Source organism: Bos grunniens, chromosome 4 (genome assembly GCF_055505025.1).
Source record: "Bos grunniens cultivar Pamir isolate PY7600 chromosome 4, Bosgru_T2T1.0, whole genome shotgun sequence".
Classification (NCBI taxonomy): Eukaryota; Metazoa; Chordata; class Mammalia; order Artiodactyla; family Bovidae; genus Bos; species Bos grunniens.
In genome coordinates this window covers 15,513,473-15,526,292 of record NC_141168.1, presented here as the reverse complement: position 1 = coordinate 15,526,292, position 12,820 = coordinate 15,513,473, and the positions used below count along the sequence as shown (strand labels likewise).

Below are 12,820 nucleotides of genomic sequence, written 5' to 3'. Positions count from 1 at the left end.
AAAAATCTTGTAACTCTAATCCTGGCTTTATTTGTGAGGAAAAATGCTAGTTACACTTTTTCCATCTGTGATGATGATCCTGTAGGTCTTTAATTAGATTATTAATTTTATTTTCCCACACAACTCAGTAACCCAACTCATTCCTTTTTAGTTCACTGGTTTGAGACTGTTGATCAATAAATTATTTAACTTCTCTAAATCCTGTAAAATAGGAATATTTCTTGTCCAGCCTACCTTTAAGTTGTTGCTGCAGCTGCCCTGAGTTACCATGTGGGTCTGAGGGCAGAATAAACAGCTGTACGTATGTGGCTCCAGCAAAATCAGGCTCACCGGCTGATGGTGAATATCCTTTCGGCTCAGTGAAAATGCTCAGGCCTGACCTCTGGTTTTCATCCTTCTTTCTAGAACAACTTAGCCTGACCCTCAGTTTTTGTTGTTGACAAAGCCTTTGGGAGACAGCGGAGTGCACATAGTCTGTGTTGGAGGCACAGCCGTCCCTGACCTGGGAACACAGACACTATTGTCTGTCTCAGGGCTTTTGGAAGAGGAATTATTCTCTCCATTGCTGTTTCTGCCTTTTGCTCTGTTTTCTCCTAAGTGAAGCACTTGGCTTTCCTCCTCCTTTCCATCTTGTCATGATTTGCATTTCCATTTTCCTGCCCACCCCTCTTCCCCATCCCCATCCCAAGTACACATAGCTCACAGGGACCCGTTATCCATTCAGTCCCCCAGGTGGCACCTTTGCTCCCTTGGGTCTGCGTAGCCCAGGGGCCAGTACCCACCAAGTGTGGCAGGAAGGGGCTCTGTGGCTTCTGCAGGCCTGTCCCCTCTAGTGCCACTAGAGAGTCTTCCTAGAAATTCTAGGAGAGTCTTCCTAGAAACCGCCCTGTTACTGAAAAGGAAGCCAGTGGTTTCACAGGGGCATAGAAGGGAAATTTCTTGAGCTGTTTAAGGGGATATAAATAAATCTCCTTAAGACTAAAAATACCCTGGCCTCTCATCTCCCATTCCCATCACCTCCTTGCCCTTGACTGCAGTGGAGAGTAGATGAGCCCCCCGTGGCAGAGAGTATCCCATGGCCAGGAATCAGTCCCAGTGGAGTCGAGAAGGGACCTTTTTCTACCAAGGAGGCAGCCCAGAGCTGGCTGCCTGGAGTCTGTTGTAGTGACAAAGGAAGAAGGGGCGAAAGAACTAAGGGTCGTGGCCATGGGGAGATGGAGGAGCCGGGGTGACCACAGGCAGTTGAAAGAGAAAGGGATGCGGCCCAGCTGGCAGGAAGGTCCTCCCTTCTTTCCAGCCAGCCGTGGGTGCCTGAGCACGGCAGGAAGCCTGGCACACATTTGAGCACTGGATCTAACTCGTCCTCAACAAAGTTCCTTCTGGTGTGTTTAGTGATCTGAGCATCAGTGCAGCCTGATAATTAGGCCTCCTTGGCAGTGCACGGCAGTGACTGTAACAGGTGTGACTGCTCTCTGGCTGGGCTGGCACTCCGGGGTCAGCAGGGGTAGGAAGGACCCAGGAGAACTCAGAGCAGGAACCTGCTCGTGGCTCTCTGTGAACGTCCTCCTCTGTGGCAGGGCCCTGTCAGGCCCCCTTCATCACGGGGAGGCTCACCTGCTGTTCTCCTCCCCACGCCCCAGCCAACTTCCTCCCAGGGGGTTGAGGAGGGCGTTGCCAGGGTCTGATCTTCAGTATCAGGACCAGGGGCATGGACCACAGCCAGCTCTGGAGGTGGGGGAGGGGCAGGAGGTCTCAAGCCTGACTGTGCCCGGAATCCTCTGTTTACTGTGCCGGAGACTGGAGTGCGAGAGAGGCACAGGGGTGCTCCCCACAGAAACCTGGGTGTCTGTTTCTCCGGGGATGAGAAGAGACCATCAGTGCTTGCTTGGATGGGGGGACTCATGTAGTTTGGTGTCCAGTCCCCCCTTCCCCACCTCCTCATCCTCCTTCCCTTCCTTCAAGAGAAGGGAATGCCCATGGGGTCTCCAGCTACTCTGCAGTCCCCATCCCCAGGGTAGAGGCCAGATAAACGGCTCCTGTGTGGAGCCTGATTGGGGGTGTTACTCAGAAGGAAGAAAGCCAGATGATTCCAGAGAAGGAGTGTGCAGCGGGTGGGGTGGGGGGGCGGATACACCAGAGGGCTGGAGCTGGGAGGAAGCTTAGCAAGATGCTGAGTGAGGCTGACAGAGACATATCAGCAGCTCTGCTGTCTCCCTTCTGCTAAAAATCCCACCTTCCCAGACCTAAATAGAAGGAAATACAAAAAAAAAAAAAAAAAAAGAGTGGATACATGTAAACACATAGCTGATTCACTTTGCCTACAGCAGAAACTAACACAGCATTCACATGCTAAGTCTCTTCACTCAGGTCAAACTCTTTTCGACCCTGTGGACTATAGCCTTCCAGGCTCCTCTTTCCATAGGATTCTCCAGGCAAGAATACTGGAGTGGGTTTCCATGCCCTCCTCCAGGGGATCTTCCCAAGCCAGGGATCAAACCCATGGCTCATGTCTCCTACCTTGGCAGATGGGTTCTTTACCACTGAGCCATCAGGGAAGCCCTGTAAAGCAGTAATACCCCAATAAAAACTAATAAAAAAAAATCACCTTTCCAGACAGCCCTCCTCCCCCTGCATGCCGGGCTTTGTCTGATGGGTTGGCAGAGCATGGACAGAGAAGGGCCTGATCAGGAAAGCTGAGGGGGCCTCCTCAGGGTTCAACCTGAGAGCAGGAAGCATGGTTCCCACCCTGCAACCACACATGCGGGGGAAGCTGAGCCCCCCGGAGTCAGGCTGGAGGATGAGGAACGTCATACAGCTTCCTCTTCACCCCTGACCTCCTGAGAGACCAGCAAACCCTGCATGGGAGGGATAGAGTCCTTGACAAGTGCCAAGACCCAGCCCAGCTCTAAGGGCCCATTTGTCTGGTTCTCACTTCCCTGAAGGGTGAGTGATGCTGGGTTAGGAACTGGGAGCCGCAAAGATCTGGGTTTGATGCCGTGTCCTCCACTCTCTGTAGGCTTTCTGTGGGTTGCTCCATTTTCCAGATAGGGATAAAGAGAATAGCTGTCTTAGAAGGTTGGGAGAGATGCTTGGGAAGATCAGTGCTGCACCCAGCACAAAGGAGGGAATGCAGAGGAAGTGGCAGCTATTATGGTGGTGATCCCTCCTTCCGCGTGTGGACCGGCTGTCCTAGCTGTGTTTGTACTTGAGGATATGGTTACTGGGGTTTCCCAGCTGGCTCAGGGGTAAAGAATCTGCCTGCAATGCAGGAGACTCAGGTTCAATCCCTGGATCATCCAGATGATCCCCTGGAGAAGGGAACGGCTACCCACTCCAGTATTCTTGCCTGGAGAATCCCTGGACAGAGGAGCCTGGTGGGCTATACAGTCCATGGGGTCACACAGAGTCGGACATGACTGAGCAACTAAACAACACATATGGTTGCCATCAGGGGCTCTGTCCTCTGCAAAGGAAGCTCGGTTGTGCCAACCTGTCTGCAAAGGGCCCCTGTGGTGCCCTCCCCCCTCCCCCCCGCCCAGGGTTGGGGTGCACCAGACCGTGAGTTCCAGGCTCTGATGCTAACTGGTACTCACCTGTTTCCCCACAGACCTGCGCAGGATGACAGCGGGCTTCATGGGCATGGCGGTGGCCATCATCCTCTTCGGCTGGATCATCGGCGTGCTGGGCTGCTGCTGGGACCGAGGCCTTATGCAGTATGTGGCCGGGCTGCTCTTCCTCATGGGAGGTAAGGCTCGGGGGCGGCGGGCTGGGAGGTCCCTGTTACTGGCATTCTGAAAGAACAGCTGGTGGACGTGCGGATGGAGACCCGGACTCCATTGGGAAGACTCCCCTGTCCTTCACTCATTCCAGCAGTGTGTTTTGAGTTCCTCTCAGCCGCTCACCACTGCTGGTCCTTGCCCTCTGGGGTCTCCCACCTGGTGTGCGAGAGACGGTGGTGATAACATTGAAACAGGTGCTGGATATGGAGCGAGTGTGAACCCAGGAGGTACTTGGATGTTTTGAGCATGTAGTGTGTACACGGTATATACCGTGGGGCGGGAGGCAACTGCTGTCTGGACGGTTTCCTCTTCAGAAGCCTACCTCCACCCTTGATTCCTGGGTCCTATGGCTGCTGCTCCCATTTCCAACGAGGCTCTAAAGCTGGTGGGACAAGGCTAACCCTTCTGTCACATGTCTCTTTCACCCTCTGTCACTGGCGTGGCCACAGGACCAGTCCAGCCCTTTGATGGGTGGTCCATGAGCAGAGCTGTGTAGCTGTGAGGGAACAGGTTCTTATCCGTGGAAAGTAAAAGCTCATTCACAGTCTGTACAGCCTCTTTTCTCCTTGAAGAGTTCAAGTGTGCTTTTTGGTCTCCTGGTTTGAGCCTCAATCCAAAGCGAAAGCTAATCATGAGTGTGCCCTTCACAGGGCATTCCTTGGAGAGAGGTGGATGGACAAATTGCATGGAGTTAGGAAGAAGGGGAATTGGGCCTGTGCAGAAGGAATTGAAAATGTATACAGGGAAATGTGTAAGGGCAGGAGGAGAAGGGGACGACAGAGGATGAGATGGTTGGATGGCATCGCCAACTCAATGGACGTGAGTTTGAGCAAGCTCTAGGAGATGGTGAAGGACAGGGAAACCGGGCGTGCTGCAGTCCATGGGGTCTCAGAGAGTCGGACACGACTGAGCAACTGAACAACAGCAATAATGAGTCCCGTGCACTGAAGCCAGCGTTAGTTAGATGGCAGACACCACATGAACCGCCTGACTTGGGATCTCTGATCAGGTCCCAGAGGTGGGAAGGGGTGTGGTGTCCTGCTGGAGATTGGAGTTGGCTGTCCTGCATGGACAGAGAGATCTGGGGGCTAGTGAGCTGTGGGTTGGTAGAGAAGGAGAATTGTTGGGTTCAACGTGGCACTGGACTGTTTATTCTTATCCCCCTGAAGAACAGATGTCCCAAATCTCAAATTCTCTGTCACCAGAGTCAGCCATCCCCGCCCTGCACCACCTCCCCTTTGAGTCCCAACCAGACTGAGGCAGAGGCCAGGGGAGGGAGAGGCATGGGCAGCTCCCTCCTCCTTCCTTCCATCCCCCACTGAGACAGGACCCACCCCCCCTCAAAAAACAAACAAAAAAAAAAAACAGCCCTACCACCTTTCCTGCGCCCCGGAGTCCTCCTCACTGAAGCAAGGGTCACACATGGCCTGGGATGTCTGTGCTTGGTTTTAGCAGCGCGGAATCTTTTTCGTTTCCACCTTCCAGTCAAAAATCTTCCGTGGACCCCGAAATGTGAAAAGATCAAAGTGGAGTGGCTCTGTTTGTAGCGCGTGTTCTCTCTAAGGCTCTTGTGGTTGTACAAAGACAGACTCCAGTAAAACGGGGCTTTTCGAAGGCTCTAGAGAGGCCTCCCAGGAATCCGAGAAAAGCTGAGCAAACAGGCCTCGGGCAGAGCAGGAATCCGGAGCCGGGGGAGCTGATGCTCTTTCATCTCCGCTCTTCTCAGGTGCTCCCATCTCCCTCACGCTGCTCCCTCCCCCATCCCTCCAGACCAGCCCTCCTCACATCCCACAGAGCGCTGAACCTTCCAGCTCCGACAGTTTCTAGACAGAGACAGTGTGGGCCGCGCTGATCTTTGCTGGTCGGCCACACACCATACCCCAGGACACTCCCCACTCACCTGAGACCTGGGTGGGAACTCTCTCCCAGAAGAGGGTGGGGGACAGGAGGGTGCCTGGGGCCCTGCCCCTCCCACCCCCCATTTGCTGGAGCACCACCAGAAGCCTAGGGCTCTGGGATGCCAGGTGAAAGACCTCAGGCTGGACTGGGGACCCGAGACCCCTCCCCACAGGGGAGTGAGTGATGGTGTTGATCCCCTTCCTCCTGGCTAGGGGTTCTATTTTTTTTTTTTTTTTTTTTTACTTTCAGCTGTGCTGGGTCTTTATCGCTGCTTGGGCTTTTCTCCAGTTGTGGAGAGCAGGGGCTACTCTCTAGTTGCAGTGCTCCGGCTTCTCGTTGTGTTGGCTTCTCTTGTGGTGGAGCTCAGGCTCTAGGGCCCTCGGGCTCAGTAGCTGTGGCTCCCAGGCCCTAAGAGCACAGGCTCAGTAGTTGTGGTGCCGGGGCTCAGTTGCTCCGAGCCATGTGGCATGTTCCCAGATCAGGGATCCAACCTGTGTCCCCTGCATTGGCAGGCAGATTCTTTACCACCGTGCCACCAGGGAAGCCCTGGTTAGCGGTTTGTAATCACTGCACAGTCAAATCGCCTGCAGGGCTTTTAAAGTACTGATGCTGCGGCCTCGCCCAGACTCATCCAAGCCGAACACTTGAGGTGACCCTAATGTGCGGTAACTGGGGGGGTAGGGGGGAGAGCTGGGGGAACCAGTGACCTTTAAGAGTCCTCCAGCTCTAAACTGTCACGGTTCTGGGGATGAACCAGTCGGGAAGGCCTCTCAGAATTTATCTTCCTTCCCAGCTTCCCTGCCCTATCTTATGACTGCTTCTTCAGCTCTTACGCCGCATAGACAGGTAGTGCTATCACAGGGCATGGGTTATTATCCTGGAGGCCCATCTGAGCCCTGATCACCAAGGGTTCCAGCTAAACTGGCTTTCCCCGCACATGGACTCCCCAATGGTCTTTTCAATGGAAAAACCACAGTTCATGATAAAAGGGCAACATCCAGAAGCTGCTGTCCTGAGAGCTGCTTAGTGCTGACGGGAGCATTGTCCTATTATAGGAGCAGAGCCTTTGCGTCCACCCTGGAGCTTTGTTACCTGTGTCCGCAGGTAACAAGACGCTGGGGAGGGGAGGGGTGTCCACACATCTCATGATGACCTGCAGATTGGCCCCAAGAGGTGAGAAAGAAGGACAAAGCCACTAAGAGCTGATCCCTGATCCCTGGTCTTTGGGGGAAATTGAAGCTCCAGGTGGGTGAGAGTACCCTCTCCCAAATAAGTGCTCTGTCCAAGGAGGCCTTCCCAGGTGGCACTGATGGTAAAGAACCCGCCTGCCAACGCAGGAGACATAAGAGACATGAGTTCGATCCCTGGGTTGGAATGATCCCCTAGAGGAGGGCACGGCAACCCACTCCAGTATTCTTGTCTGGTGAATCCCCATGGACAGAGGAGCGTGGCGGGCTACAGTCCATAGGGTTGAAAAGAGTCGGACACGACTAAGAGACTTAGTAGGCATGCATGCCGAGGAAGCCAGACACAGTCACGGTGAGGGGAGTGGGAGGTGGGTGGTGGTCCTGATGGCCAGAGCAGTTGCTGCCTGCTGACCCCAGGAGTCTGGTTTAGTTCAGAGCCTGGCAGGGAGCAGACTCAGAGCAGAAGCTGTGCTTCCCTGTCCCTACTCAGCACAGAGTTGCTGAGAGGTGAAGTGTCTGCCCAGAGACAAAGCCTTGTTGTGAAGACCCTGTATGTCATGAAGAGACGTCTCAGCACCAACTACTCCCGGAACCAGAACTGGACTGGTGCCTGTCCTCCAGGAGTTCCTCTTCTAGGGGTGACCCATGGAAAGGCTTGGAGAGTCAGCTCCCTCTGACAGCCACCTTACGAACATCGCACAGCTGTCCCTCAGACTGTAGGTATTTGTGACCAAAATGTTCCATGGCTTTAGCTCTCACCCAGATTCAGTTCAGTTCAGTCGCTCAGTCGTGTCCAACTCTGTGACCCCATGGACAACAGCACGCCAGGCCTCCCTGTCCATCACCAACTCCCGGAGTTTACTCAAACTCATGTCTGTTGAGTCAGTGATGCCATCCAACCGTCTCATCCTCTGTCATCCCCTTCTCCTCCTGCCTTCAATCTCTCCCAGCATCAGGGTCTTTTCAAATGAGTCAGCTCTTCGCATAAGGTGGCCAAGGTATTGGAGTTTCAGCTTCAGCATCAGTCCTTCCAATGAACACTCAGGACTGATCTCCTTTAGGATGGACTGGTTGGATCTCCTTGCAGTCCAAGGGACTCTCAAGAGTCTTCTCCAACACCACAGTTCAAAAGCATCAGTTCTTTGGCGCTCAGCTTTCTTTATAGTCCAGCTCTCACATCCATACATGACTACTGGAAAAACCATAGCTTTGACTAGACAGACCACCCAGATTGGCTCAGTCTATAGCTGAGCACAGACTAGTGCCCAAGGGGTTTGATAGGATGGCCAGTGAGAACAGCTACTGGGGACCCGACCAACCACCAAAGGGCTCCCAAGCTGGCCGGGTGTGGGTGTGGGGGTGGTGTTGTGAGCAGAGGAAAGAAGGGGTCAGTAAGAGCAAAAAAGGTAAATTGAAAGTGAAGAGTCCAAAGATGGAATTGCAGTTGAGTTTAGATGACCCAGTCGGGGCCAAAATAAGAGGTTCTATCCACAGTCTCTTATCTATTCCCACATGAATAGGGGTAGCCCACACTGGGTGCTTATCTTTTCCAGGATTTAACTATTTCCTGGCTTAAAGAGAGGGCGCCCCACACCTCAGGAGATGACTAGCAACAAATTGTTTGATTAACACTCAACCCGGAGGAGGCAATTAGTTAAGTACGGCAGCTCTGTCGGGCCAGGAGGCCGGGGGTGGTGGGTGGGATCCAGTTTCCCCTTTGGCAAGGCTTCTGGGGAAAATCTAGCTCAGACTGGCACAGCAGCAGCTGGGTGCGACTGCCAGAAATGAGTGCCTGGTTGAATCACCAGTGGGATTCAGATGTGCAGGGACAGGATGGCATGGGGGAAGGACAGCGTGGTGAGGGGGCAGATGACTACTAGGAGCACTTGTAACTGACTCACCCGGTGTATCTAGAGCCGCCCCATGGACACAGGTCTACAAATGGGTGGGGACGCCCTAAGCCCGTGCCCACCCCCTCAGCACCCCTCACCCACATCCTCCCACACTCCTGGAAGACATCCGTCCTTTGCCATGAGCTTTCATCAAGGTTGACGCTGGACCCTCCTGTGTAGACTGGCACCCGGCAATCAGTCCTTCACAGGGCAGTTGGCATCATATTTTTGAAACTATAAATCAGATGTTCACTCATCTACTACCAGTGTGCCAAAAACTTACTCTTGAACTTAAAATCCAAATTCCTTACCCTTCTTCCGAGGCTATCTCAGTTAGCTTGGGGTCATATTACAAAAATACCAGAGACTGGGTGACTTATAAAGAGTAGAAATTTGTTTCTCGCTCTTCTGGAGGCCAGGAAGTCCAAGATCAAGGCACTGGCAGGTCCAGCGTCTGGGAAGAACCTTCTTTCTGGTTTATAGACGTCATAGATGGCACCTCCTTGTGTGTTCTCGTATGATGGCAGGGAGCTCTGGCAGATGCAGTTTCTGGGGGAAAACCTGCTTTCTGATTCATTCACGTCATAGACGGTCCCTTCTTGTGTGTTCTTATATGATGGTGGGGTCAAGAGAGCTCTCTGGGGCCTCTTTTGAAAGGTCACTAATGCCATTCATGAGGGTCCCGTCCTCCATTTAGTACCATCATCTTAGGGGTTAGTGTTTCACCATGTGAACTGGGAGCACACAGCATTCAGCCCAAGGTGGAGACCCCATTTAATCTGGCTCTTTCTCCCTCCATTCGCTCCTGTCCCGTCCCTTCCCCCAAGCTCGCATTGCTCTAGCCACACCACCCACCTCTCTCCTGGATCTCACAGTTTCACCACAAGGTCCTGGAGCTGCCCGATCTCTGCCCACAGTGCTTTCCCCACCAGTGCCTCGTGACCGGCTCCTCTTAGGATTGAGATCCCAAATGAAGAGCCACCCCCTCAGAGAGGGCTGCCTCAGCCATCCAGTTTACACAGCTGCCCCGTCACTCTCTACATTTTACTTAATTTTCTACAGCACGCCCACTACTCTATGACATGTTTATCATCACTGCATTTTGGTTTGGGTTGCTTTTTTTTTTTTTTTTTTTTAAGCAGCAATCCATGTTATCCTGCACAGTTTCCCTGAATCAGAATTCCAGGTAGGCTTAACTGCCTGGATTCTCTGCTCTGGGTCTCCCCAGGCTACAGTCCAGGTATCCACCCAAGCCGGAGTCTCATCTGAGACCAGGGTCCTCTTCCAAGATCATAATACTGTTGGCAAAATTCAGTTCCTGCAGTTGTAGGACTCATGGAAGCTTGCTTGTGCAAAGCCAGGAGAAGAAAGAGTCTGTGACTCCTTCTATCTCTGACCTTCAGATTCTTTTTTTAAAATAGATTTTCTTTTTTAGAACAGTTTAGGTTTACAGAAAAAATTGAGGAAATAGTACAGAGAACTCACGTATTCCCCTTTGCCCTTGAACACAGTTTTCCCTGCTATTAACATTTTAGTACAATACATTCATTACAGTTAACAAATGTTGGTACGTTGTTATTCATTAATGTCCATAGTTAGTTGTTTTTATACCTTTTTCTGTTGTTACCAGATGCCCTTTTTCTGTTTCTGAGTCCCTTCCAGAAATTCCCATTATGTTGTCATGTCTCATTGGGCTCCTCTTGACTGTGACCGTTTCTCAGACTTCCCTTGTTTCTAATGACCTTGCCAGTTGAGTACTTGAGGAATACTGGTCATGCGTAGTGTGGGATGTTCCTCTGTTGGATCCTATCTGGTTTTCTTCTGGTGATTAGACTGGATTATGGGTTTGAGGAAGAAGATCACACAGGTAAGGTGCCATTTTCATCACGTCATTTCAAGGGTATGTGCTATCCCCATGATTTATAACGGTTGAGATTGCCCTTCATCCCCTGGAGTAAGGAGTAGGTGTCAGGCTTCTCCACTGTAAAGTTACTCTTCTGCTTTCTCTGTTTCCATGCTGCCGTCTTTGGAAGGAAGTCAGTAGGCACAGTCCACACCTAAGGAGTTGGGGGCTGTTTCTCTGCCTTTAGGTGGAATAGCTACATAAACTATTTGGAATTCTTCCCTGTTTATTGAAAGTAAAAGCATTAGTCACTCAGTCGTGTCCGGGTCTTTGCCACCCTATGGACTGCAGCCTGCCAGGCTCCTCTGTCCATGGGATTCTCCAGGCAAGAATACTGGAGTGGGTTGCCATTCCCTTCTCCAGGGGATCTTTCTGACCCAGGGATTGAACCTGGGTCTCCTTCTTTGCAGGCAGATTCTTTAAATTATCTATTCATTTCAGTGTGGACTCATGAATGTTGATTTTATAATTTGAATCATAATTCAGTACTCTGTTTACCTTGTTGTCCAGCTGTCCCAGTTTTGGCCACAGGGAGCTCTTTCCATTGGCCCCGTGCCCTTTGGTATACTCATCAGTGTAGCCTTTTGATTTTGCCTTTTTTGAGCACTTCCTTAGTTTTGAGCATTTCAAGGTGCTCCAGGCTCATCTAGTGTTATTTCCTGCCCTCATCTTAGAACTGGCCATTTCTCCAAGGAGCCTGGTTCCTTCTGTTGGAGGATGGTAAATCAAGACCTGGATACTGGGTGTCTGCAGTGTTTTTTTAACATTCTCCAACTCACCCCCCACCCACCAACATAGACATCAGCTCCATGAGCCCCAAAAGCTTATCTGCCTTGTTCTCCAAGGTACCGCCTGGGTCTGAAAAGTGTCTGCAGCCTCCAATATCTGTCGAATGCATGTATCAAAAGAGGGCATTATGTACAACAGAAAAAGTGTTTTGTTTTTTCTTGATTAGAGCTGGCAGTCCTTCAAGAAATTAGCCTGTCTTATCTTCTGTTCCTGGTCTGACCTTCTCCTCTTCCATGGGGTTTCTTATTCTCCTTTTATCTTTATTTGAACAGTCCTGGAGTCTGTCTCAAATTCCTTTTGGATGGAGGGTATGAATTATACATGACCTCAGAAAGAACTTTCTGTCTTTAATTTGGACTCCTAGAAAGTTAGAAATGGAAGGGGGCCTTAGAGACCATCCAGTTCGACCTTCTTGTATTTCCAGATAAGAGGAGTTACATTGGCTGTCCTAGGTCACAAGGACCTTGATAAAGGTCCAGCAGTTCTGAAAACTTACAAGCCTAGAATGAAAAGGCTGAGGCATGTGTGTCTGGTGGCAGAAATGGAAGCAGGGCCCAGTCGGGGATGCCAGCCTGGCTTCTTGCAGCCCATCCCGCTCTCTCTGCTTCCAGCTCCCTGTGTGGGAGATCCCCATGAACCCCTGCGCTGTACATGACTGCCCACAGTGGCATCACTCCAATTCTGTACTTCTAAGCAGATGCAACTCTCAGAATTGCAGAATATCCTCCCTTCTCAAAGCACAAAGGGGTGTGTGGAGGAGACGGTGGCCAGAATTGAGGGCACAAGTTCTCATGGGAAGAGGAAATCTTTAAAGCTCCTTTTCCTCTCACCTGTGTGATCAGCAAAACCTTGTCTAACTCCCCGGTCAGTCAGGAGAGCAAAGAGGATGCTCCCAAAGAAGCTCAGGCTATCCACTTTGAGTGACTGCAGTCATCTGCAACCCAGTGATGCTCAATGACACTCTTCCACCAAGCCCAGCAGAGAGCAGTTGTGCGGTAAACCCCCAGATACCCCTCTTCGGGTAGAAAAAGACCTTGATAAAGGTCCAGCAATCCTGAAAACTTCCCTGGTAGCTCAGCTGGTAAAGAATCTGCCTGCAATGCAGGAGACCCCGATTCAATTCCTGGGTTGGGAAGATCCCCTGGAAAAGGAATAGGCTTCCCACTCCAGCATTCTTGGGCTCCCCTGGTGACTCAGATGGTAAAGAATCCACCTGCAATGTGGGAGACTCAGGTTCAATCCCTGGGTTAGGGAGATCCCCTGGAGGAGGTCATGGCAACCCACTCCAGTATTCTTGGCCTGGAGAATCTCCATGGACAGAGGAGCCTGGCAGGCCGCAGTCCATGCAGGTCACAAACAGTCAGACATGAC

General features: G+C 51.6%; 1 protein-coding gene across 7 annotated transcripts in view; it reads left to right on the top strand.

The window, feature by feature from the left end:
• Positions 1 to 12,820, top strand: part of TMEM178B (transmembrane protein 178B) — a 415,735-nt gene that overhangs the window by 366,836 nt on the left and 36,079 nt on the right. For all 7 annotated transcript variants that reach the window (XR_015161973.1, XR_015161972.1, XR_015161971.1 and 4 more), the window contains one exon: positions 3,608 to 3,745. Coding sequence is in view for 4 of the 7 variants with exons in the window: in XM_086395198.1 (XP_086251324.1) it covers positions 3,608 to 3,745 (138 nt within the window). In the remaining 3 variants the exon portion in view is untranslated. The remainder of the gene's footprint in view (positions 1 to 3,607; positions 3,746 to 12,820) is intronic.